The sequence below is a fragment of the Colletotrichum aenigma genome (genome assembly GCF_013390185.1).
Source record: "Colletotrichum aenigma strain Cg56 chromosome Unknown KSG_Cg56_contig02, whole genome shotgun sequence".
Classification (NCBI taxonomy): domain Eukaryota; kingdom Fungi; phylum Ascomycota; class Sordariomycetes; order Glomerellales; family Glomerellaceae; genus Colletotrichum; species Colletotrichum aenigma.
This window is the reverse complement of record NW_023500908.1, coordinates 152684-178564: the sequence shown is the minus strand read 5'-3', so window position 1 is coordinate 178564 and position 25881 is coordinate 152684. Positions and strand designations below refer to the sequence as shown.

The following is a 25881-nucleotide window of genomic DNA, read 5'->3' as shown; positions in this document are numbered from 1 at the left end:
TATAATATATAGTTCCTCTCTATCTAGGGTTTCCCTAAGAATAGGTTGTCACTAAGGCTATATATAGTATATATAAAGATCTTCTTATTATAACTATATAGCTTAAAGTTAAAAATAACTACACCTATTGCTTTTATAGCGCTTATAATATCGCTAAAGCTGCTTAGTACCTACTTAAAGCAGTTTATTATTAGTAGGTGGAGCTTATAGGTAAGGTTATAGTTGATAAGGGCGTATAGGTTACACTTAGTATCTATTAAGGCGTCTGCTTAAATACCTTTATATATATAGGTAGTAATTACTACTAACTTACTGCTTATGCGATACTTAAACTGCTTCTATTCTATGATATCACTAAGCTTTACCTCTAACGCCTAACATTGTATTAGAGTTACTCTTTTCCTAAGCTCTCTTCAGCTTTAGAGCTTCCTAGCTCCTCTATAGCACTATTATTACTGCTTTCTTCAGGCTTAGGAGCCTTCTTAACCTTCTTAACCTTCTTAAGGCTAAGATGCTTCTGCTTAGGGCACTATATAGTAATATAGCTGATCTGGTTACAGTTGAAGTATTTGCAGTTATCCCTTATAGGTTATAGCAGGTCTTCAGATGAGGAGGAGCTGCTATGTTAGCGATATGACCTTACCTTCTCCTTACCCTTAGTGCAGCTAATGCCAGACATCACCACATCTCCTTCTGCATCTTATTAGCTAGCCTATAGTGCTCTTAGGTGAGATAGGGCGTGTTTAGACGCCTGTTGAGGTAGGCGTTCTAGCCTAAAAGCAACACCTTAGACCTGCAAAAGCTATTCGTAGTAGTTTTTAAGGGGAAGTTCGACAGTGACTAGGGCCCTCTTAAGCCTTACGCTTCAAGCTTCCTCAAGGAGGGTTATCTTTGCTCAACTAGGCTAGTCAGCCCCTCCAGCTTCTGCTAACATCTGTTCAAACCAGGGTAGGAAGGAAGCTAAAGCTTAGTCCTCTTACTAGCGAAGGGTTTATAGGGTTGAGGCAGCTTAGTTATATACGTTTAAGTCCTTATATATTCAGTCTAGGTAGCTTAAGAACTCCTAAAGGTTATATATAGGCCCCCTAGACCTCCTGCTGCATAGAAGGTGGCTATAACTTGCTGAGGCCTATAATTAAGGCAGGAGTAAATATAGTATTAAATATCCTTATTACTACTAATAAATCTCCTATCCAGCTATATCTTATTCTATATCTGCTGGGATTATGCTATATATTCCTTACGCCTTCCTATAAACTTCAGGGGATCTAGCAGGGGCTTCCTTCACCCTTCAGCTGCCATTATTCAATCGTTACTTATTACCTATATAGTTATATCAGCAGTAGATAGGGTTAATATACTGCTCATAAGCAGCATAAGGGTTGCTCTATCTGTTGATATAAGCCTGTTTAGAGCTGTTAAGAGCTGCGTTATCTAGTCCTAAAGAGGATATATACTTACGTTAACTGCTTCGTTAACCCTGCGGTTAATCTCTACGTTCATCACATCGTTTATGCTACCCTCTAGCGAATCTATTATGTCGCACTTATGAGGTTTTATATAGCGTCTTCTCGTTATGCTACCCTCTAGCGAATCGTCATATCGCTCTTATGAGGTTTCATATAGCGTCTTTTGTTATTAAGCTTAGAATATGTAAAGGGCTAGCCCCTAGGCTTGTTTAACATAGAGGTGCTGTCGATTAACTATTCTAAGCTGAAGAAGGAAGAAAGGACTTTATAAGAGTAGGCACCTAACAGCAGTGAAGCAGACCGGGTTAGGCGGTGTACCGCGGCAGAGTAGTGGGTCTAACAGAGCTGGATCTTGGTAACTGCTCCGGCAAAGCCGGAGATATCAATACGGGCTCTAGCCCGTGACACCTCTACCGTCAAAAGGGCGACCCATTATTGTGCAAGATTTTGGGAGTCAGAAAGAGAAGAAAAGTGATTAGTTTGGCTTCAACAGGCTTTATGATTCATATTGAGCCACCATATTGAAGAGCTCATGTTGGTCTTTATACGCCAAGGCAGCAATAGACCGCAGAGCAGGACTGATGAAGAGGCCCCCGCAGCTCGCACTCGCTACAGTCGACCGGCACTGATATCCGACCATTACCTTACATCCTAATCGAAGTGGAGGGACGTATTGTAAAAAAAAGAATCCTCTATCTTGATACCGCAGCAAATGGGTCTCGATTTGCTGCCATTGTCGTGTAAGTGCTTCTCAACAACCCCGGCTCAGCTGAAGTCTTCGCCGGATGTAGTGGGCTTCACGACACCAAGAAGGCCTCCCGCGTACCGCCGTAGAGAGGTTGGAATGATTTGTTCAAAGTCGTGTTTGCAGGGATGAAATATGGAGCAATACGGGCGGGTCTTCGTTCACAAAGACTCGAGATGTTCATTAATGCTCTGCATAAATACGAGACTAAACCAAATGGGGTGGGCGTCTCGACGTGGAACCCAGGTTGTGAAAGAGCCGGGATGTTGGAGCCAACGCCGTTCTTCCGACGCTTTTCGGCGTAGCAACGGCCCCCAAACACAGCCACCAACAAGAAAGAAAGCACTGACGCACCGCCATTTGGTCTGTCTGCTTCGACATTATCTCCAGTCCCCGCGCCGAGTCAAGGAGAACATTCATCGGTGAGGGACTTTCGACCGGCGGACCACAGTCCCCCACGGCCAGGTGCCCAAACTCAGATCATATTGTCTGGCCAGGTCCCGATCATGGTCTTCTCCGGCCGGCCATCAGACGCGTGCTACCCCTGTCGCAAGGGAAGACTCCGGGTTCGTACTCCATCCCCCATCATTTCCCGTCCAAACCCCCCTTTCGCCTACTGGTCCGCTCGTATCCTCGGGCTTCAACCGGTCAGGTCAGCCCTACGATGGTGGCAACGCACCACTTCCGCAGTGCGCATCGCCGCACTTCGCACATAACCGACCGAGAGACGCAAAGAGGGCCAAGGCTAACGTTGTTCCTTTTTCGTTCCCGTTCCGCAGTGTGATCGGATCCAGCCCGGATGTACTCAGTGCTCCCGCAAGAACATCACCTGCCCCGGCTACAGGGATCTTTCAGACTTCTTATTTCGGGATGAGACAGCGAACGCCGCCTTGAAGGTACAGAACCGGAAGCCGAGAAGGCGCCACGAGGCCAAGGTTCGGCCGCAGCCGTCGGCGGATGCGTCGTCCTCTCAACTGAAACTTCCTCAACGGCAACATGCAGAGGCGGTCGCGTCGACGTCGGCGGCGGCGGCGGCGGCGAAAGCGGCCGGCGCCGCTTCCCATGCCGCTCGGAAGTTGAATACTGCTTTCAGATCGCCCGCAGATCCCTCCTCCGAGGTTGATGTATCTGTAGTTCGTTATCGGAATGTTTCGACCCCTATCGAAGACCTTGCCCGCACATATTTCATGGTCGAATACATCGCATCCTCGCCTTTCGAGTACCTACCTAAACTGTATCCCCACGGGTTGAATGAGCAAAATGCCATGTCGGCCGCCATAATGGCCGCCTCCTTCGCTAGCCTTGCCCTCAAGTGCTCTGATGGGAATCTCATGAAGCAAGCGCGAATGCACTACGCCAAAGCACTCTGCCAAACCAACAAATGTCTCAGTTCCACAGACCTTGCCGTCCAGGACTCAACGCTCGCTGCCGTTCTTCTACTGGGCCTTTTCGAGGCAATTGTCTTCACAGGCCAGCAGTCTCTCGACAGCTGGAACGCCCACACCGTCGGGGCCGTGGAGCTTCTCCGCCTGCGTGGACCCAAGCAGCTGGAGACGCCTCTCGGGCGCACCCTCTTCCTCCACTCAGGTGGCAATATCCGGACTAGCTGTGCGCATACCAAGAGAGCGGTTCCTCCTCGACTCCTGCAGCTTTTTGAGAGTGCGAAGCCGATGCTGGATCTCAGTGATCCGTTTCTCATGACAGCTCCGATTGTCGACCGAGTGGCTAGTTTGAGGTCAAGGATAGAGCGCGTCCATGACCAAAACAGACGAGACCTAGTATGGGAGGCACTGGATCTGGACATCGAGACTTTGAGGCTTGGTCAAGGTGTTGCAGAGGACTGGAAGTTTACAGCGAGGCTTCCGGGGCAGAGTTCACGCTTGACGTACAAGGGCATTTCGCTTCGGTACCCGTCTCTGCGAGCTCTGCGATATTGGAACGCCCTTCGGATCATCCGCATGTTCCTTAACGATCTTGTCTGGGTGCAGTCTTCCAAGATTCTCCAGCAGGGCCCTGACCTAGACGATGAGACCGACTATGAGGAGCTTCAGACGTCTGCCAAGAGGAACATGTCGACGCTCGTGGTCGAGGTACTCGCCAGTTGCGGTGAGTATCTCGAGCCGGCCGAAGAAAGATTCTCTGTTTCAGCCCGCTGCTTGATCTGGCCGCTGTCAGTCATCGCTGAAGTCTCCATCACGCCGCCCGATGCGCGCCAGTTTGCTACCGACTGTCTTGAACGGCTTGGACGGGACTGCCGAATCCCAAAAGCTGCTGACATGACGACGAGCTTGCTGTCAATTCAAGGAGCTGACTGGTATGTACCAATTTAGCCGAGCTGCACGTCGCCCTTGTTGAGTTTTCACCCAGGCTTCACTTGTATCACCTTGCATAACATTCAAGCATCATTGCATTTTTCTCTGGTTGTTGAAGTCATCTCACACCTTCATTAGAACGGTCTACAGCGATAAACAGCTTCGAGCTGACATATTTACATCTATCCTCTCCCAACGTCGACCTAGCTTGAGGCACAACCGGGGCAGCCTCTATTCCCAGCTCACAGCTCTCGACTCCACCTCCCCTGGATCACTACCTTATTATATGCGCACTCGTTATGGCAAATGTCAGGCTTTGGGGTGAGCTGTTTGAGATATCGGAGGCACTGCGCTCCCGTACACGTGTCCACCGGACGCATTGTGATGCATAACCATTTGCGCGATGCTGTGGTCCGGTGCGGGATACTTCTCACCGACAGCATTCCTGCGCTTCTTCTTGATCTGGAAGTAAAGCGTCAAGCCAGCTATGAGCAAGCTAGGTATTCCGACGCCCAAGCTCGCGGCGAGTGCGACAATATCCGACCGGCTGAGCCCTCCGCTATCCGCCGCTGCCGATGGCTGTTGTGCTTCGGCAGACGACGTGCTGCTTGAGTCGAGCCTCAAAGTCTGCGTTGGCGGTCGCGCAGTACGAGCCGTACAGATCCAGCATGCTTGTCAGATCGACTGACCAGTTTTCGACTTTGCTGCATCCCCTGCTGACCCAGCCCAGTGTTGCAGTAGCAGCCGTTGATGGATTGGCAACCACATTGCAAAGCAACCCCGAGGTCTTGATACCCGCCGACCCCGCAAGGATAGGCGCCATTGTACACGAGGCAGCCAGCTGCGCAGGCTCGCGCGGTCGAGTATGCAATTTCCGAAAAGATGCTGACCCTTGCGAGGGCACCTGTGGTGGTTGCGGCCAAGGTGAGGGGAGCCAGTAAGAGGAGACTAGCCATCGTCAAGGGTGCCGACGATGGTGTTCGAGGGCTCTCCCGTGGAACCATGATCAGCGATTCTGCTGCGGGAGTTTGTTGGACTGGTCTCGACAGTCAAATGGAGGGTTCAGGCGCAATGTGGTGGGAATGTTGGGTATTCTTGGAGTTTTGAGTTGACAGGAGGGCTATCGTGTTCCGCAAGGGGCACCCAAGGTCCTCAACCGTCGCGGTCTCTATATCAAATGGAAAATTCAGCGCCATCTTCGTGCCACTTTGTTCGTCTCTATAAGAGACCAATGTGATTAAAGAAAACAGGTAGCATGCGAGGGGCTGAATGCTGGCGATCGTGGCGACACTAGGCCGTTTAGGGCCGAACTCCGACAGCCCGCAGCGAGTCGAGATGGGCAGCTGAAGGCTTGACATGACCATCAGAGTACGTCTTGGCCGTCTGAAAAGACATAGGGTTGTGGTAATCCTTGGGCGGGTTGTTCAAAGTCCCAAGCCAGGCTCGAACTGTAGATCCAACGGCATGGCATCGAGTGTGTTTGCGAGCTCCAACGCCGATGCCATCGGCCAGTCCCAAACATTCCATTGCAACTGGTCAAGCACCGGTGGCTGGGCTTCTTTCGACGAGAATGTCTTTATTTGGAGCATGTCCAGTACGTCGGCGCATTGTGTAATGTAGCCGTTGGCATCGTCCGCTCTCAGGTGGCGCAAGGTCGTCGCGCATGTCCTGACTAAATCCTCGTCCTCTTCGTCCGTGGTAATTGGCTGGCCCTTCCATCTAGCGAAGAGAATAGTCAGCCCGGCTTGCCAAAGCATGTGCATACCATTTGGGTAAAGGTGCGCGATGATGACGGCGTCCAATCTTCGAGGGGTGGTCTCGTCGCCAATTCCTATCGCAAATAGACGGATGAGCTCCGCAGAGGCACGGCCACAAGCGATGAGAGAGACCGAAAACTGCGGGTCAGACGTTGTGAAAGCCAATGCTGGTCGGTGAATATGGACTGTTGCGTTGCAGAAGGCGGCGCGCAGGAAGGCAACTTCAAATATGTCAATGTTGACTGCTGGAAGCAGGTCTCCCCCATCGTCTTCGGCATCGGTCAGTTTCTCAGTCGGCAACATCCGCTCCCACATAGTGAGCTCTGTTTGCAATTGCATCATCTTGGCTACGCCACCGCGTCGACGAGTTGTCGTGTACAGCTTTTCCAGAGCTTCTCCGACAATGACTGCGAGCTTGAACATGCACAAGGCCGTGTCAACCTGGGATCGCTCACCCGGAAGAGGGAAGGCAACACTTTCGCGTGATACTTGGTCATGGTCTACGCGTGAAGGAAGATCGGTGTCCACGTCTTGGTCACGTATTAGTCGCGGCATTCCATGATAAGCACTCGAGAATCTGACGGAGGTGTTAGCAATTGGCTAAGATGAGTGGGAGAGGGCTACCAACGCGTCGAGAGAGTACTGGCACCACCAGACGCGGCGTCGCAGCTCTGTCTCTAAAGGATCGAATTTAAATCGCTGAGAGTGTCGATGGAGTCCGAGGCTCTGCGCCATGCGTGTTGCCATGCCACCAAGTTGAGATGCGACTGAGTACCGGGACGAAAGTTGGAGGTAAATCTGAGCAATCTCCAGTCCCTGTAGCGTTGGTAACGAGGGTCTCTCATGCAGCTTGCTCGTCAGAGTTGCAGACATGTGGTAGTACTTCTCAGACAAGCATAGGAAGTGCTCGTGGGCCTGAGTGCAAGTCCCCGGAAGACCCAGAGTTCCCAAAGCCAGAAGCCCTAGAACCTGGTGCAGAATACTGAGATCAGCATTCTCCGGATCGTCTCGAAGTCTGTGAAATGCTTCTAAAGTGGAATGCTTGTGTACGATGGGATAAAGCGGTGTCCAGCGATCAATTATGGCCTCGAGGATATCGGCAGCGTTATGAGGAAACTGACCAACCATCGCAGCAATCAATTGCGCCTCGGAATCTTTCGGCGGGGTACCCCAGATGTTGTGTAAGTACAGGCTATATACGCTGCTTGGAAACGTGTCGGTGTGTATCCGGAGCATCTGGAGCTGTTGCTCAGCTTGACTGATGAAGTGAACCCCAGTCGAAGACCCGGCGAACATGGCGATCTGATCATCGTTGGAGACCAGTCGGCCCATGTGGCCGATCACAGGCTCAGGGCCCTGTCTTGACCTCGCGATCGATATCATGTCTGCACGACGTGGCCATGTTGATGTCGATCTGTCGGAACCATTCGATATTAAAACGCTTGGCTGGGATTGCCCAACCATGCGCGATTGTGAAGGTTCTGTTGGATTCAAAGTCGAGTCCACCACACCGGCCGCTGAGTCGGGGGTTCTCACCGGAGCCGACCCGCTCCGTCTTTCATCAACGACTTCATTCTCGTAGTAACTTGAAAGCCATCAGCATGAATTCTGCAGCTAGAAAAAGCTGATCCTTAGGTACCTTTTTCTTTTTCGGTTGCGCTTCAGCTTTGTTGATACCACACAGGCGACACCGCCCACGGTGCAGGGCGTGCACTGCAGGTGGATGCGTCAGTCAAATCGACAGATGGCTCTCGGGTTGCTGCAGCGGTCCGCGGGAATAGCTCACCTTCTCCCCATCCCCATAGCAGCGGATTTTTCGTCTGCAAGTGTGAAGGTATGTCAGTGGGTTAGGTTCCATTGCCCATTGGCGCTATTTCGATCGAAGACGCATTCAACAGTTGGTCCAATACATACCGCCGACAGCGGTCACTGCGGTGGTACAAGTCAGCAGACGGTAAATTTCTCAAGCGGCGGAGCTCTCACCAAACTTGTCCAGATTGCGCTCCGCCCGGGGTTTCCTGTCCATTCATGCTACCGGCGCCGTCGACATCATCAGTCTAAGGAGTCTCAAACTCTTTCAAGTCCATATGCTTGCGAAAGTGCATGAGGGAAGTCGCGCGCGCATGCTCCGTCGGTGATGATGCGATGTTGTGGAGAAGATTCAGGATGCGCCGCCCACAGCGGAAATTCTGCAGTGGTGTTCCCGCATGACTCGGTTAGTTGCATAGTGCTGGGTGACCCAACACAGCACATCCCGCCTAAGAGTGCCATTCCCCGTTGAGCAACGTCATAATAGTCCATTTCATAGTCCAAACGGACTCTTCATCCCTTCAAGTTCAGTGACAAAAAATTCGCATTTACGTGCAAGGAAGCTGTTGAGCGTTTGCAAGAACGATAAGAGAATCGCCAAGTACGTAGGCAAATACAGGGGTGTGAGAGATGCAACGCTAGGCGTCCAAAGAAAGGACGATACTATCTTTTCAAAACCCGAGGTTTTCATGGACGAATGAAACAATCCAAAACGTTTCTCGAGATCTTTCAAATGTAGTTCTAGCCCGTGAATTGTGTGGCAGAACTCGGTCTCAAGACGCGAACACGTTTATGGTGTGAACACCGTTGGACGGTATAAGACAACTAATGGATATGGATTCTATATTGGTATACGCCTTCGCCATGAATTGATGATCACTTTTTTACTTCCAATCTCCCTTCCAATTATCTAATGTGTGCCATTTGTGGTTTTGCCATTGCCATTGACTTGAACAGTCTTCTGTCCCAGGAGCTCGTCAAGCATCAGTTGACAGCATCCCAAGTACTTGGTGGGATCGCACAGCTTGGAGAGATCCGTTGAGGCAAGGTGTGCTGTAACTTGTGATGACTTCTCCAAAGCCTCTTGCAAGGAAATACTGTTCTCATGAGCCTCGACACAGGCCTTGTAGACAATCTCATGTGCCTCTTGGCGACCAGTGTACTTAGCCAGGTCCATCATCACAGCTTCAGCGACGATCAAACCACGCGTAGACTTCAGGTTGGCCAACATGGCATCCTTGTTGACTTGCAGGCCAGAAAGAGCGAACTCAGCCTGGTGAAGAGAACCAACAATGGAGATGAATGCAGTGGGGATGGCAGCCCACTCCAAGTGCCAAGGGCCAGATGCTCTCTCAAAATCGGAGACCATACCATCCAGTACCAGGCCGGCCTGGGCACGGAGAATCTTGGACTGCGCGAGGATGACCTCGCTGGAGATGGGGTTGCGCTTCTGAGGCATAGTGGAGGACGCGCCACGGTGAGGAACGTATGGCTCTGCAACCTGGAGAGAGTCATGTCAGTATGGAACCTATCGAAAATGACGTCATGATAGACATACCTCGTTCAGCTCATTTGAGGACATGACAATCAAGTCAAGAGCAATCTTGCCCAAGCTGCCGCCAACCAGGGCAAGGTAGTTGATGATTTCCGCAACAGTGTCGCGCGCGACGTGCCAGGTGATAACCGGGTCCTGGAGCTCAAGAATGGTCGCCAAACGCTTGCGCACGCGGATACCGCTGTCAGAGGTACCCAAAGAAGCGAGAGTACCAGCAGCACCGCCGAATTGAACAAGGAGGCAGCTCTCCTTGATCTGCTCGAGACGCTTGACGTGACGGCGGAAGCCAGCAAGCCAGACGGCGCACTTATATCCGAAGGTGATGGGGAGGGCGTGCTGCAAGTGGGTTCTGCCAGCCATTGGCACGTCTCGGTAGGCGGCGGACATGTTTTCGAGGGTGGAGGTGACCTTGCGGAGGAGGCGCTCGACGATCTCAAGACCATGCTTCATCTGCAAAACTGAGGCAAGGTCCATGATATCTTGGGTAGTCGCACCCCAGTGGATGTATCCGGCTGAGAAGACCTTGTGTTAGCTCCCGTATACAACACCCAACCGAGCTCACTGGCTGACTTACAGGTCTCTTCGGGCACCCATTTTGACATCTGCTCAACCAAGGGAAGAACTGGGTAGCCAACAATCTCAGTGCGGGCGGCAAGCAACTGCCAGTCGATCTTGGAGACATCGCAGTGCTCTCTGAGAACAGCAGCCGTACCAGAGGGCACGATGCCCTCAGCTTCCTCGGCCTCAGCCAGAGCGCACTCGGCCTTGATCAGGTTGGCAACATAAGATCTCTCGGAGAAAGCTTGACGAGCCTCCTCGGTACCGAAGATGTTGCCGAACAACGTGGAGTCGAAGACAGTAGCGGCGGACATGGTGAAGGACTGACTGAGTTGAGATAAAGGTCTTGGTATTGCTGTTGGTTCTGCAGCAAGGGATGTTTGTGGAGAAAGCCAACAGGCAAGAGACTCGTTCGTTTTCAGGAGGAAGGACGCGGCGGTTCAAATGTCCCAAAGACATTCAAGTGTTCCCGTCGAACACTTTTATTTTTTACCAGGACGGAATCCTTCTGCCAGCGCCGGTCTCACACCGAACCCCGCGGTGGGGCACGGGATAACGCGATAACGGGGGGCCGGAGGACGGGATAAGCACGGCGGCCAACCACACACGGAGTAGCGGAGTAGCGGCATAACGGCGTAGCACGGGCCAAGGCCCGGCGAACTGGTCTTGGCCCCGTACGATCCCCAGCCCCGGGTCTGCTGCCACCCACCGCAAACGTGGGATAAGCTCGTTGCGGGGAATCTGGAGTTCTGGGGGTTAGTGTGCTTAGTGTGGTCGAACCATCCCCGCAAACCCGGGGCTCGATTCGACAGGTAAATGTCTGGAGGTATAATTATGGCCATGTCTCTCCTTGGTTTCTTCTGTTTTTCTCCAAGAGATCAGCTCGCCTGTTTTGTTCTCTCATTTTTCTTATTGACAAAGAATCTGGCCTCCGAGACTCTACCTTTGTCACCATGTCGACCACTTTGGACCATAAGCCCGGCGGCCCCCTTGAAATCGAACATGACGAAAAGTCGGCCAAGGGGGAGGCTGTTGTCTCTGGAGATTACTCTGGCGCAGCTGAGAAGACCGATCCTGTCGAAATAGCACTTGTTCGAAAGCTTGACAGAAGAATTATGGTGAGTCTGATATCACAACTATCAGACGATCTAGCGCTAACATTCTGCAAGCCAATTCTCTGGGCCATGTACTTCTTGAACTACGTATGTCGATCGTCTTGTGCCGTTCCACTAGGCCGTTCTGCTAACATTCGTCCCAACAGCTCGACCGAAATGCCCTGCCCCAAGCTCGTCTGAACACCCTCGAGGAGGACCTCAGCCTCAAAGGCGTCGAATACAACACCGCCATTTCCATCCTCTTTGTCGGCTATCTTCTGATGCAAGGTTAGTCGCCACCGAAGACTATTGTTGATGATACCAGCGACATAGCTGACCAGAAGCAGTCCCTTCAAACATGTTCTTGACTCGTACAAAGCCTTCCGCGTACATGTCAATCTGCATGATTGGCTGGGCGGCCATCTCTGCTGCTACCGCAGGCGTCAAGAATTATTCTGGGCTCGTCGCATGTCGGTTCTTCCTTGGTTTTGTCGAAGCAGTAAGTATTTATAAGGAAGAAGCAAATTTCGTCCATACTGATAACTACATAGCCATTCTACCCCGGCGCGCTGTACATGTTGTCGATCTTCTACACCCGAAAGGAGCTAGCGACTCGGATTTCACTCCTCTACACAGGCCAGGTGGTCAGCACCGGTTGCTCAGGTCTGATCGCTGCTGCTACATTCGCAACACTTGATAAGGTCAAGGGAATTGCTGGATGGCAATGGTACGGGTCTTCGCTCCATTCATGGCAAAGCACATACTGACAGCACGTTTGAAGGCTCTTCATCATCGAAGGCTCCGTCACTGCCTTGGTGGCCATCTTTGGCTTCTTCCTTCTCCCCGACGACCCATCCGAGACGCGCTGGCTTACGGAGGAAGAGCGCAAGCTGGCCGTTGAGCGCATCCGTCGTGACACTGTCGGCCATCAAGAAAGAGGATCGACTTGGGAGGGTCTTAAGCAAGCTTGCAAAGATCCAAAGACCTGGCTCTTTTGCCTTATGCAGAACCTGCACATTTCGGCTTGTTCTTTCAACAATTTCTTCCCTACCATTGTCCGCAGCATGTAAGTTACTCGACACAGGACAGAAGCTTCTCATTGATGAGATGATGCTTACACCTTTGCTAGGGGCTTCCGATCTACTACCGCTCTTCTGCTCACAGGTAAGCCTTTATTTCCTGTTGCGTTGGAATACGGGACTGACAAACAACAGCGCCACCTTACTTCGTATCTGGCTTTCTAGGAATTCCCTTTGCATGGTCTAGCGGCAGGTTCAACGAGAGGACTTGGCACATTACTGCTGGCCTAAGCCTGGCTATTGTTGGTTTTGCCATGACCTGCGGCAGCCAGAACAATGCCGTTCGCTACACGGCCACCTTTCTCTACGCAACGGGAGCTTACAGTAAGTCATTGTGTGGTTTCCTCCAGAATTTCACCGCTAACTTGGTATCAGGTGTTGGTTCTGTAATCCTCGGTTGGGTCAGCAACACGCTTTCTCAAACTCCTGAGAAGAAGGCCGTGGCTTATTCACTGGTCAACGTCACTGCTAACCTCGCATACATCTATTGTGCTTATCTTTGGCCCAGCTCTGACGGGCCTAAGTACATGATGGGCTTCTCAAGCATGATCGCTTTTGCCGCTGCCAGCATCATGTGCGCCTGGGCTATGCGCGCATGGCTGATCCGGGTCAACAAGAAGATCCGGGAGAGTGAGGATGAGAACGTTAAGCTTTACGCCTACTAGAATTTCGGTCTGAAGCATCAGAGGAATGGCCTTGGGATTAATATCGCTGTGTCTCCTCTTGCAGTTGAGTTACGACTTTTGAAATATGGGGTTTCTAAGTAGATACTCGTTTAATCACTCATTGCTTGAATGAGAAGAATAACTGCCGCATTCGAGAGTTATGGTGGTCGGCCAAAAACTTCCATGGATTTCAATGACTTCATGGGAAGATAAGTTGGCGAACTATTTGATTCAAGCCAGCAGTCCAATAAAAGCATGATAGTGTGCCTGGCGACGCCATTCCCGACTTCACTTTCCTAAAGTCAATGGTTGGGGAAAGTGCAAACCGTTATCACCGGGCAAGATTCCCAAAATGGTAGCAGAGCGGCTTGAGTCCAAATATGAATTTAGAATTCCCCTCAGTGGCGCTGGACGATGATTTTCCTCAAGTTTTAATCAATTTATCCCCTGTGCGTTTACGCGTACCTTCGCTTTTCCGTGTGTCTGACTGGTGCGGCAGTCACTTCATCGGTTTTTAAATGTGACCTCGGGCCATATCTAAGTGCATGCCGGGACTTCGAAAAGGGGTGCTAGATCTGCACGGTCGGTTGTCACCCCCGCTTGACAGAAATCCCGAACCTGGATAATGTGAAGCTTATGTCGTCCAAGCTAGCCGGTAGTGTAGCTGTCAGATGCACCTGCAATCTATGCGCAAACAGTGGCGCGCATATATCGGGCGAGAGGAACTCCGGAACCGTCCGTGTGGATTTGAAAAAAAAGGAAGGTACCTATTGGAGTGTTCCCAGATGGTTAGACGTGACGATAGAGCTTCGATATTACCAACCCCATGGGTAGAAACCTCCTTAGGATCGCACATAAGCTCAAAGAGCGGCAATGTTTTGTTCGGCCACATCAGTCGAGTATTTTTGGAGTTTGGCAGTCAAATGAATGATAATGAAGCACGCTTGGAACTCAAAAGCTTGAGGAGATGACTTGCTTTCGGAACTGGTCCGCTACCAAAGCTTGTTGGCTTGGCGCTCTGCACGGCTGGCACAACAGAGCCCCTCAAATTTCCAGTCATCAATCGCTGCCATGCCCATGTCGTGTCCTCTAGAAAACACAGAAAGTACGGCTGTCTACAGCCACCGACAATTTCTTCACGCGAGCGAGTGAGGGCCGGTGAATGCCGGGGCAGTTGAAGGCTCTCATCATAACGGTTGATTGCGCCTTTCTTAGGAGTACATGCGTCTTGGACATTTGCCGTGCTCCCTTGCAGACATATGCACCTGATCGATCCAAATCTGACCAGTTTGAGGTCCGGATCGTTGTCACCGTAGCTTCCATATGGCAGTTCGGTGTCCGGTCCTGTGCGACGAACCTTCGCTGCTCCACCCTCGGGCTAGAGTCGCTTCAGGTCCGATGGAGATCGGCCGAGAGGGTCAATGTTAAGCTTAACCTTCTTTTGACAGGTGGCGACGAAGTGTTTGCCCGAGTTGGGACGGAACATGGTTGCTCAAGAGCGAAAGCGAGGTGCAAGCAGCGGGAAATTCCACCCAACAGCGTCGTTGATTCCCAATCCCGTGCTCCTTTCATTTGATTGAATCCTTGCGACTGAGCTGCAATTGGGAATGAAGCGGAGAAAACAGTCTTTTCAGTGTGTCATTTAGAGCAACCTAAACCGAGTGGCCCGCTTGACAGCCCCCTGTCTGGAATATCCCCCGGCCTTCAACTCCCGGATGAGGGAAGACTAGCCGGACCCGCCCGCCAATGGAGTTGTCCCCGACGGCTGGGGTAAAGCGCCGGGGCTGCGGGCCTAAATATTCCCATCACATGGAGGTTCCCAAGATCCAGGGACCATTCCATCGGTGAACATTGTGGTGACTCCGGCGGCCATAGAGACCCATATTCACCCCTTGTTTGGTGGGAATAGACTCACAAAAAGCCGCTTGTGCGATGCCGGCCCAGCCTTATAGCGCCGCTTGGCACAAACCGTTGCATATCGGGGAGAGATGAGGGCCCTGAGAAGTGAGCTGCTGCCCGGGCAGGTCGGGACGATGCCTCCTCGTGTCGCCCCACCATCATGGTGTTGAGAGGACCAAATTGCACGGCCTTTAGCTTCATAGATGTCCTTTTAAGACTGGGTTTCCCCGACGCGAATCCAAATACCGTCCTTAGTCTGGTCTTTGTCTTCATTCTCTTCTGTGAATAGCTTTTCGCGCTGTATCTGCCAGTCTTTGGTTGGCAAGACATCATGAAGGTCTCGTTCCTCTCTCTCGTCGCCGCTTTCGCGAGCGCGGCGAACGCTCAGGTCCAGGGCAAGCCCTTCGGCTTCGCTGCCGGCACCACTGGCGGTGGCTCTGCCACTCCTCAGTACCCGTCCTCTCTTGCTGAGTGAGTAACGAAGCGATTCTACTCTAAAAATCATATATACATGTTTCGGGGAACGATTACTGACAGCGACAAGGCTCAAGACATGGCTCACAGACAGCACGCCGCGTGTCATCATGATCAACCGCACCTGGGACTTCCGCAACACCGAGGGCACGACATCCACCCAGTGCTGCAGTGACAACCGGACCACGAAGTGTCCCGGCGGCACGTCTGCAGGCCAGGCCTGGATTCAGGATACCTGTGATGCTGCCAGTGGTACCTGGGTTTCCTGCACCTACGACAACGCGGCCCGGACCCCGATCGATGTTGGTAGCAACAAGAGTATTGTCGGTGTTGGCACTTCTGGTGTTATTATCGGCAAAGGTCTGCGTGTTCGCGGTGGAAACAGCAACGTTATTATCCAGAACGTAGGTCCATTTGGTGCCTTCCTCAACCTCTCCAAGCCGCACTAACACACCTAGGTTCACATCACGAACTTGAACCCCCAATACGTCTGGGGAGGTGATGCCATCACCCTCGACGGTTCCGACAGAATCTGGATCGACCACTGCAAGATTTCACTTATCGGTCGTCAGTTTATCGTGTCAGGTTGGGGTGCTGCCGGCAAGGTCACTATCTCCAACAACGAGTTCGACGGCAAAACTACCTGGTCTGCTGGCTGCAACGGCAAGCACTACTGGACGCTTCTTCTCATCGGAGCAAAGGATTACTATACCTTCGCTGGCAACTATTTGCACGATTTGTCCGGCAGAGCGCCCCACATGGGCACAACTAACGGTGTGACTGAGAACTACTTCCACGGAGTCGTAAGTGAACCCTGGGGATCTGGATGAAGAGCAACGCTAATCCGGGGGCGGCAGAATAATTTTATAAGCGCTGTATCAGGCCATGCCTATGACATTGACGGAAATACCTTTGTCTTGCTGGAGGGTAATTATTTCGACTCTGTCACCACGCCCATCACTCCCGCCAGCTCCACGAACGGTGGGCAGATCTATGTCGTCAACACCGTCGACGAGGCTTCCCGCTGCACTTCCTACCTTGGTTACATCTGTGAATGGAACCGGGCAAGTGGTTCTGGCACCGTTACTTCCCTTACCAGCACCACAGCTCTCACAAAGCTGAGCGCCTTCAAGTCCTCCCTCATCGGCCACATCGGCGTTGCCGATGTTCCCGCCAAGGTCAAGGCCAACGCCGGTGTTGGAAAGACGACTAGCACCAACTCTTAAGTTGTCTTGTTGGCGTTCAATAACTTTGTTCCGCTGTTAGGGGCTGCAAGCCATTCAGGGGGCCCATGAGCATACTTACATTCGCTGTATATACTGGACATGTACATACACTGTCTTTGGACTTCTACAAGCTTGAAACTTGCTCAATCAAACCTACGTTGTATTGAACTATCAGGGTTCGTGCACAATTATGTTGTTGAAGAAGCATTTGTAGCCAGTTTCGGCATGCTGGCATCCCGACTGAAGGGCTAGCGCTCATTGTCTTTGTTTCAATGATAAAGAGACCGTCTGTCCTTCCTGTCTCCGCGCGGTTATATTTCCTGTGTACTCAATTACTCCTGTCGGAGACGATGATAGCGACGACGACGACGACGACGACGACGATAACGACGATGATAGTAACAACGACGACGATAGAAACGACAATGATAGAAATAACGACGGTAAGGTAGAGTACGGCCACAGGAAAAGTAGTTATTATCGCACGGGAAAAATAGGCGGTCTCATGATAAAAAGCCAGCTTCGTGCAATCCTAAGGAAGAAGAGAAGAGTACCACTGGCCCCGGGTATCCATATGAGCGCAAATCCGCTGTAATCGTTCACTTATCCAAACGCCATACGCCTAGCCATCAGCTGATAGTAACAGCAATCCCAAAAGTCAAAGCCACAACTTTTATGTATATCGAACCTAAACCAATCCACTCCCGTCCACTTCATGACTCCTTGAAATCCCACTCTTGCTGTATTGACGGGTTTTGCACCGCCTTGCCCTGACCTGATAGCCATGCATGGCAAGCCTCGTATCGCGGGTGGTCAATGCCACGCTTACCAGAGGCGACCATACGATCAGCGACATCCAACACGCTGCGGCCCTCAACGTCACGGGCTTGTACGTTGGCACCGTTCTGCGTCAATGTGCGCATAGCCAGCTTCTTCCCCTTGCGCACGGCAATGTGCAGCGCCGTCTCCCCAGACCGGTTGCGCGCGTTGACGTTGGCTCCGGCTTGGATGAGGAACTCCAGGATTGCGACGGGTTTCTTGTAGTCGTCATCTTCGGGCAGCTGCGCAACGAAGGCCATGAGGACCGTGTTGCCGTACTTGTCATAGTGGTTGGGGTCCACGTCAAGCTCGATGAGATCTCTGACGACGCCTTCGCGAGCCGTGAGGCGCTCTTTGGAGGAGTCGGAGAGGGACTTTTGAAGGATCGGCTTGTTGTGCTTGCGCTTGCGGCTAACGGGTGATGTTTGCTCTTGTTGCTCAACGGAAACGGCACCGGGAAACTTGGCAAGGAGGGATTGTTGGCTGAGGATGGCGTCGGCGAGGCAGTGGAGACCGTTGCGGCCTTGGGAGTCTTGTACGCGAGGGTTCTTATACGATTCATTGACAGTTCGAAGAAGGCTGGCTTGCTGTTCGATGGGTGAGGAGAGTTGTCGCTGGGTGCTTGCGTCCCACGTGGGAGACATTTCTTGGCCGATGGCAGAGGTGTAGGCTCGGCGGATATGGCCTGGGATTGCGGTTTCGGGAATGCTTCCGAATGCATCGCGACGGCAGTACTCCAAAGGATCTAGCAGTGCCAGAAGAGCGTTTTTTGTGTCCTGGTTCATAATTCGCGGGTCTTTGTTGTGGATGAGGTGGCAGAAATTGCGGCCGTAGACGTCGCACGTATACAACTCGAAGCGTTGTTGTTTGAGGAATACAATAAGCTGGTAGAGATCGTTGGCAGGCGACGAGAACCAAGAATCATTGAGAACGTGCATAAAGGTCTGCCCAGCACTGTTGACTGCCGATGGGTTGGGCGACAGCTCCTCCTTCAAGGCGTGGGAGAGATGGGTGTGAGGAGCATTTCCGGCTGCGAGTAGGTGAAGGATAGTATTGCCAAAGGCGTCGCGGCGCGCAAAGTTGCCATCCGCGGGTCTGCCATACGCGAGGACTTGCTGGGCAAAGGGTTCCGGTCCCCTGTCTGATACCCAGGCGTCTTCCGGAAGCTCATCCTTCACATGGCAGTAGCAAGATCTCGTGTCGTGTTCGGGTAGGCCTGGTAAGCAGGCACCCTGAGTATGAAGGCGGTAACGGAGGCTGAGGAAATCGCCAGGAAGTGGTCTGGCTTCGGTCTCGGATCTCCTTTGCGGCGCGTCGTACTCAAAAATCCACGAAGCCGGGTTCGAGTCGGCGGTGCCGGGGCGGTCGTCATCCATCGGCGACTGGTTGAGCATCGTATTGCTGGGCATCGTGTAGCGTTTCAATAACTTGTTGACCTGGCGGATGAAACCGGTCGAATACTCGGACAAAACGTCTCCCAGGGTATGCATGGTGCCTGAGCGGCGGAGGCCCCCGGCTTCGGGCGGCGCGACGGAGGCGTATTCGGGGGTCATGAGGGTCGGTAGCGGGCCGGGGGCGGCGGGGTTCCACCCGGCGGACGAAGCGCGGGAGTGGTCAAAGGACTGGAATTCATTCACATTCGGACTGTTGCCGGCCTCGACCTTGAATTCTGGGTTAACGCTCAAGTGCGATCTGGAGCCGGAAGAGGCAGAGCGCGTGTAGTCTGGCGAAAAAGCATCCTCCGGCGGCGCTTGGCGTGTGGGGGAACTATCGAGGGCGCCAATGCGACGGTCCATATCGGTTCGGGTTCGGGGGTGAAGCCATCGTGGTTCTTTGTCGAGGATCGCATTCAATTTCTTGTTGGCAGAATCCTTTCTACGAGCTCAAATGTCAGCATAAGCGCCGGCGCAACAGCAATGTCAGCGCGCATACCCTGGACAGTCCCGGTTCCCTGGAGTCGCTTTGTGGACGACTTCTACAATCTTGACGAGAGGGAGAGTGGTATAAACGTATAATCTAGCCAGCTTGCGCTCGGCCGACTCGGTCCACAACGAAGGGCGACCGGTCTGAGTGGCGTGGGAACTGGAGGGAGACTCCGACATTGCGCTCTGGTGTGAGGCCGGCGGCCACAGCCTTGTGGTGTTGGACAGTATAGAGCGTGTAAGTGATCGTCTGAGGGTAAGTCAACCGGGGGGACGTTGAGATTCGCTTCGGATCAAGAGCCAAGGGAAAGATTGAAGCAAAAGGCTCAGGAAATGGACAGATACATGACGGGCGAGCAAGAGCTTTCGAAATGGACTTCTGCGATGGGAAGTGAGGGGGGATGACCAGGCTATTCAATGGAGCTGAACTTTGGCGCGCGCCGCCGTGGAGCCGTGGTGCGAGAGGAGGGATGGGCGGCTCAGGCTGGAGAAGACGAGAGCCGGCACGGCGCAAGGATGGAACGCAGCTAGAGCCTAGAGATGCAGCCCAGGAAGCTCGCCAACAACGATAAGACTGACTGGCTGGCCCCCAGAGATGACCGGGGTCTGCAGTTGCACAGCACTCGGAGCCTGGAGGGGAGGTCTCGAAGGTGGTCTGGCGGAGTCGGGTGCTCCAATGACTTCTCCGTGTCTCCCAAGTGGAAGAATGATGGTGGTGCCGCTGGTAGGCTGGGTTGCAGGGGACGGGGGCTCAGCTGTGTGCCTTGGAGCAGCCAGACTTGACTACTCTGGGCAATACGAATGAGATATTGACGGGGTTTGATGAGCATGAGGTCGTGACTTCAAGACCACTTATCCCAGCCATGGCACACGGAACAAGGGAGCGGCTAGAACAAGCTCGCCGAAGGATTGCAGAGGGCCAGGAAGCGGCTCCCGCTGAGGGTATTCGCGCGCGAAGAAGCTCCCTCACGTGCGCTCGAAGCAGCAGCATGTCCGATGAAGCCATCCGCGTAGCGAAGCAACCGCCGGCAGAGCGTGATTGATGATTGCTCTTTGGTGTGTTCAGCTCAAGGCACCAGCATTTGGCCATCCTTGCCCGCGTCCACAATTCGCATCAGCAACAACCCCTCGTCGGGACGACACAGGTAATTTGGACATCGGTTACAGTCGAAAGAGCGAGGACGGTCTTTGTTTCCGCTGGGGCAGACTCGATTGCAAGAAATGACTTCATCCTGGACGCCGTACAACGAATAATGAGCGGGAGGTCTGCCATTTGGGCCGCAGTAGAATCGAGATGGGCGCAGCTTGTCTGCTGTCACTCGGGAGAGTGCGAGAATGATGCATGAGTGGAAGAACACAGTAAACAGCCCTGTCAGGCAGAGTCGAAGGAGGGGAATCGCTGTGTGGCAGTGTCCCCAAAGGCCTCCGGGCGCACCGTGCAAGCAGTTCAGTTGAAGGGACATGAACTGGGGGGGAGGAATGACGTGCTGTGCCGTGCTGTTCGTTCTCGATTGTGCTGGGCCAGACCGAGAGATACGTATCCGTCTTACCCTGACCCATGTCTGTCTGCATCTTCATCTGGGATGATTAAGCTCATGTTGGAGTTTTGAAGCAAACAACGAGAATAGATTGTCGCTGTTGGATATTACAAAGAGTTGCATTGTTTCAGCAGAAAGACTTTGTTCTTGTCAGTCTTCTTGTTCTTCTCAATAGCGTTGTTGACACGTCAGTCTACACCAAGTCGGCCTCAGACAAGGGTATTTTCCACTTCTCGTGTAGCCAACACAGACGTTGTACAACCCAGCCCCTTCGTGATCTTGTGGATTTCAATGCCCAATATCAACTTGGTTGACAAAGAAAATGAGATGCTGGCCTCAACTACTTGATGGGGCGGCAAACTATCCCGAGGATGTCAACAGGGAAGAGATTTTCACCCAGAAAAAGCAGAAGAGATCACCCATGCCCTGCCTCTTGTGACATGCATGCCTTTCTGCCCCTCAATCCTTCCGCTGCACCGCCAGCCACAGCCACTGGTTCTGCATTTTCGTTTCATCAACTTAGAAGACATCTTGAGTTTGACAAAGAGAGCGCTCATATTCCATGGTTGGCGGCCTCGGGTAGCCATTTCATATCTTGGTCGTGAAAAGATTTCCATCATCTCAGCCACACCCTCCCTTCCCTTGCCTTGATCCATCCCCGTCATGAACCTCTGCATCACTGGTAGCCGCTGGATGCCTCCCCGCTGCTTGTGCCTCCGGTTCGGTTCCCCTCCCTGCACCCATCCGAGCCAACACGCATGTTGGCTAATAATTCCCAGTTCCAACGTGTTGGCCAGGGCCAGGGCATGGGGATGACCCGCCTTTAGGGGCAGGACATCGTCAGATTCAGTGGCAACACCTGCTCCCCACTGAGGATGCGAAGCATCCAAAGCCATGCCAAGAACGGTCTCAAGGCCAAGCTTTCACCCGTTGAAACCCTTGACAACCCTTGAACGATCGTCTAGCGCAGAATCTCCTTCGACTCTTCTTTGACTTCACAAGCGATCTAACAGGATCCTCTCGTCGACATTCCCGTCCCGCTCCGGCGCTAGGTCGCGCCCTGATGCTCCCGCCCGTTTAACCCCGGCCGTCCATCTCTCTTTCCATTCCATCTCACCTTCGAATATTCTGCACCGCCACACTTTAATGGGGCAGAAGCCAATACTCTCTCGTGCGCAGTTTCGCGGGCGGCGTTTGTTTCATGTGTTGCTCGCAGTCGTCAATTTCTAGGTGAGGTGGCGAATATCGCATCACATCCAAGCTCCAAACGCGCGAGTGCGCGCTCCTGCCTTCAGGGATTCACTCCCCTTGACTTGGCCACGTCTTTTTACAGTTGATGTTGATTCCGCTCAACAGCGCATTTCCATATCGTCTTTCTCCCACATTTCTTAGTCGTCTGCATTCTTTAGAGTCCAGAAGAGAAGATCTGATGTCCCGGGGCCCCAATTTTGTTCCTAACTCCAACGCGCTAGCTGGTCAAGTGACAGCAACTTGACTATGATACTGGACGCCGCCACACAGCTTCTGTCTCCGTACATCGCACACGCGATATTTCAACTTCATGTTCCTAAGCGCCGCCATTGAATCCTAACCCCACACATTGCGATGATTCAACATAGGTAGGGAATTCGCAACGGAGTTGTTAGATACTGGTAATTGTATTTGTTTTTTTCTATTTGTCGAACTGCCTACCCTTCTCTCCTTCATCATGTCCAGGTGAGTATAAGACCCACGATTAGTCGGCCTTGAATCTCAGACCTCACCAACACACCCATCACCACGATAATTACCCCTGCTCTCAGCGACCCAAACTAGACCGCACCAACATCAATCCACATACCCTACCACTACTCCACCTCTTATGATAATGTCAGGATCCAAGCACGGCGCTTCTTCTTCTAGGTACTTATGCAACCACGTCACACCCTCAAACGGGCTGTCCCTTTCTGACATCGACTAGACATCAGCAGTCCTCGTACAGCATGTCTTCCAACACTGGAGGGCGCACATCGAGCAGCTCATCCAGTCAGACACGCTACACCTCCTACGCTTCATCGGCCAACCCCTCGGACAGATTCTACGCCACCGGGCAGCCTACAGGCAGATCATCCCAGTCAATGGCCGGCCAGATGGCTGCGTGGGACCGACAATGGAGCAGTGCCAGCAGTGGTGGTCGTCGTTGATGAACAACATATGCACCTGAGTTTGCAGCCTCAGACGTGCAACCCACCTTGTATTATATTTCCTTGACGCGTACATAGTCGGCTGATACCCCAATGGAATACTTTTCTGAGAATCATTTCTTATGAGGCTCTTGCGTGCATGATAAATCAACCCAGTTGTTGGTGTAGTCCTCATTGTCGCCAACTGAGTAAGTCTTCAAAGTCAGAGTTCTAAGTGGATGAAGGAATTAGAAACTCGAGCCACGAGGAGTTGGACGCAAGTTAAGATGGCAACTGAGCAGACTGGTTCCACGGTACAAGAGATGACATCAAGTCGATCGCGGGGCGGGCCATTCTTGACAGAGACTCCACTGCCGGCCTTGCATATTGATGGCAATGCGAGATTGCCGAGTAGATCGCAAGCCGGTAGTCATCCCATCGGCTTAAAAGTCTGACGTAGGAAGTGGACGATTCTGGTCGGCTGCATGATATAGCTATATGCGCAAGCAACTCCATAATCGTCAGCATGAGAGGGCGAGAAGGTTCAAAGCTAGCGTTTCGCTCGAATTCCGACCTGTCATCCGGAGATCATACGTATATGAGACGACGATGCGCGCACCTGGCTTTTTCTGCCCGTCGGCCGATCACTCGAGCAGATCTTGGAATAGCTTCAGACGCAGATGACACCAAGTGGCCTCCCAACACAGGCCAAGATCGACTGAGCAGGCCACACCATGGACCGGCCGTGTCGGTGGCACGTCGAGTTCATTATGCCCATTGACGACAAAGAAACAATCTCGAGAGCCCCGCACCTTATTCCGGTTGACATCCGACCAGGGAGGGTCGTACATGTAGGGCTGCTTCTTGGACGAGAACAAACCAATGGCGCGCGAGTGAGGACAAACGGAAGTGAAACCAGGCCCTTCGTTCTGGGTCTTAATCGCCTGGTTCCCAACCGGGACCTCCCGTAGTCGGAAGACTAGTCCCGGCAGTTGCAATCCTCATGTCTGTGTGAGCCTCGATAGCTTGGCGCGGCTGAAACTGTCATCCGCAACAGAATTGGGACGGAGGATGTAATGAGCGGAGGAGGTGGAAGGGGGAATTCAGGGAACTATACTAGCAGCAATATCACCAGTCATTACTCCCGAGGTGCCGAAGTGACAGGTCTCATGTATTTTCCGAGCGGAATCATGCGTTGTTCCTGTCAGGCCGCACACTTGTTCTTATGCATCTTTCAGCAAGACCCTAGATCTTGTTAGCGGCGGTGGTGTTTGGGGCGAGTTAGTCTTGATCCGGAGGTGTGATTGATTGATTGAACAAGAGAGAAAAGGAGAGAGAGCTCGCGCCAGACCGTGGCCGGAGGGAGGCAGGGGACATTCCTTTTGATTTCGATTAGACCCCGCCGGCGCACGAACCTCAACTCGACCGAGACACTTGCTGCTCCTTGCAGTGTTTTGCTGTTCATTATGCTCGCTGCTCATTGCTCGCTTCTCACATTGACACCACACGTCCACACGTTTTCTCCACCTCGTTGCCTTTGTTCACCTGAACTTTCTCTCTGGCTGGCTGGCTCTTTTCTTATCTGATTTTGAGAGTGGAAGTGGGCTTTATCGCGTTCGTTGATTTGCAGAATGTGATATCCGCAACTTAATTCTTGTTGTTTCACCGCGAATTGTCACTACCGCCAACAGGGATCACCACCCGATCAATTAAAAGGGGACGCTTCACCACCAAATGCGACGCCATGACCGAGATGAAAATGCGCAGAAAGCGCGTCGCAGAGGATGACGAAGAAGACGAATTTCACCACAGCCCCCCTAACAAGAGGGGCCGCGCTGGATCGGCCGCCTTCAAATGGCTCTGGGCACCTTCACCACATCCAGATGAACCGCGACCGCAGGGTCTCTGGCCAGACACCGAGAGGCTATTTCGAGCCCAAAGCGACCACCGCGACTTCAACCTCCCGCGCTCCTTCTCGCTCCCGCCGGAGACTTCCTCGAGGCGCACCAGCAGGCGCCGGGGTGCCATCTCGGTGACGTCGTCGCCGCCGCCAAGCGAACTGGATCGCCATCTCGCCATGCAACTGCAACAGCAAATCGCCATCATACGGCTCAAGGCCGCATCCCGTGGTGCGGACGACGACGAGGTCGAGCGAATGCGACGTGAACTCGAGGACGTGCAGATCGACGCAGCCCTCCCCTCCATCCTGGGCATCTCCTTAGACTTTGACCGCAAACTCGACCTCGGTCCAGTCGTTCGCCGCAAGGTTCAGAACAAAGAGGTAAAGTCACGAACACCCACCCCCCAAACCATCCTAACGGTGACGACGAGTCAAGACTCACTCGCCCTCGCCCTCTTCTCACGTTTTCTTTCTTCTTCCTTGGCCATGTGTCTGTCTCAGCAGTTGAGAGTGGGAAGCCGGGGGACCACCACCACCAACATGACTGGACCCATGAACCTCCCAAAACCCCTCCTCCCTGGCCGTCGATCAAACATGAGAGATCCCATCTAACACCCTGCACACAGAATCCAGTTCGTCGCCCGCCGGGTGTCTGTGGGATTCCAAGAAAGCCAAATCGGGCACCGGCGTCGTCGGCAGCTGTCGTGCAGCAGCACCAGCACCAGCAGACGACAAGAGGAACCTGCGACAGCACCAGCACCAGCAGGTCGGTACTGGGTGTGGTGCCGTCGTTCGTGGTGTAAGCGGTGGTTGCAGCGCCGGGGGAGAGGCTCCAGCAGCGGCGGGACTGTGGAGGAGGCCTCGGACTTGAGACCAAACTCTGCTTGCTGCATGCTCT

General features: G+C 52.8%; 8 protein-coding genes across 8 annotated transcripts; 5 read left to right on the top strand and 3 right to left on the bottom strand.

Moving 5' to 3' along the window:
* Window positions 1-3494: 3494 nt before the first annotated feature.
* Window positions 3495-4544, top strand: CGCA056_v002070 (uncharacterized protein; the record flags this gene model as incomplete). The annotated part of the gene is made up of 1 exon (XM_037317329.1): window positions 3495-4544. The coding sequence occupies one exon, from the start codon at window positions 3495-3497 to the stop codon at window positions 4542-4544; it is 1050 nt and encodes a 349-aa protein (XP_037183464.1).
* Window positions 4545-5950: 1406 nt separating this feature from the next.
* Window positions 5951-7666, bottom strand: CGCA056_v002069 (Transcriptional activator protein acu-15; the record flags this gene model as incomplete). Its single annotated transcript, XM_037317328.1, has 2 exons — window positions 5951-6860; window positions 6912-7666. The coding sequence occupies 2 exons, from the start codon at window positions 7664-7666 to the stop codon at window positions 5951-5953; spliced, it is 1665 nt and encodes a 554-aa protein (XP_037182454.1).
* A 1336-nt stretch (window positions 7667-9002) lies between these two features.
* Window positions 9003-10519, bottom strand: TAD1 (Trans-aconitate decarboxylase 1; the record flags this gene model as incomplete). Its single annotated transcript, XM_037317327.1, has 3 exons — window positions 9003-9593; window positions 9651-10159; window positions 10222-10519. The coding sequence occupies 3 exons, from the start codon at window positions 10517-10519 to the stop codon at window positions 9003-9005; spliced, it is 1398 nt and encodes a 465-aa protein (XP_037182455.1).
* Window positions 10520-11158: 639 nt separating this feature from the next.
* prlL-15 (MFS transporter prlL) lies at window positions 11159-13043 on the top strand (the record flags this gene model as incomplete). Its single annotated transcript, XM_037317326.1, has 9 exons — window positions 11159-11323; window positions 11375-11407; window positions 11467-11587; window positions 11647-11798; window positions 11851-12026; window positions 12081-12365; window positions 12429-12463; window positions 12514-12702; window positions 12754-13043. The coding sequence occupies 9 exons, from the start codon at window positions 11159-11161 to the stop codon at window positions 13041-13043; spliced, it is 1446 nt and encodes a 481-aa protein (XP_037182456.1).
* Window positions 13044-15273: 2230 nt separating this feature from the next.
* pelF-1-1 (putative pectin lyase F-1) lies at window positions 15274-16642 on the top strand (the record flags this gene model as incomplete). Its single annotated transcript, XM_037317325.1, has 4 exons — window positions 15274-15413; window positions 15487-15820; window positions 15875-16219; window positions 16274-16642. 4 exons carry the CDS (start codon window positions 15274-15276, stop codon window positions 16640-16642), a joined length of 1188 nt encoding a protein of 395 aa, XP_037182457.1.
* Window positions 16643-17355: 713 nt separating this feature from the next.
* AGD3 (ADP-ribosylation factor GTPase-activating protein AGD3) lies at window positions 17356-19563 on the bottom strand (the record flags this gene model as incomplete). Its single annotated transcript, XM_037317324.1, has 2 exons — window positions 17356-19336; window positions 19394-19563. 2 exons carry the CDS (start codon window positions 19561-19563, stop codon window positions 17356-17358), a joined length of 2151 nt encoding a protein of 716 aa, XP_037182458.1.
* A 3225-nt stretch (window positions 19564-22788) lies between these two features.
* CGCA056_v002064 (uncharacterized protein) lies at window positions 22789-23104 on the top strand (the record flags this gene model as incomplete). The annotated part of the gene is made up of 2 exons (XM_037317323.1): window positions 22789-22823; window positions 22882-23104. The coding sequence occupies 2 exons, from the start codon at window positions 22789-22791 to the stop codon at window positions 23102-23104; spliced, it is 258 nt and encodes an 85-aa protein (XP_037182459.1).
* A 1723-nt stretch (window positions 23105-24827) lies between these two features.
* CGCA056_v002063 (uncharacterized protein) lies at window positions 24828-25786 on the top strand (the record flags this gene model as incomplete). The annotated part of the gene is made up of 2 exons (XM_037317322.1): window positions 24828-25364; window positions 25610-25786. The coding sequence occupies 2 exons, from the start codon at window positions 24828-24830 to the stop codon at window positions 25784-25786; spliced, it is 714 nt and encodes a 237-aa protein (XP_037182460.1).
* Between the last annotated feature and the right edge of the window lie 95 nt (window positions 25787-25881).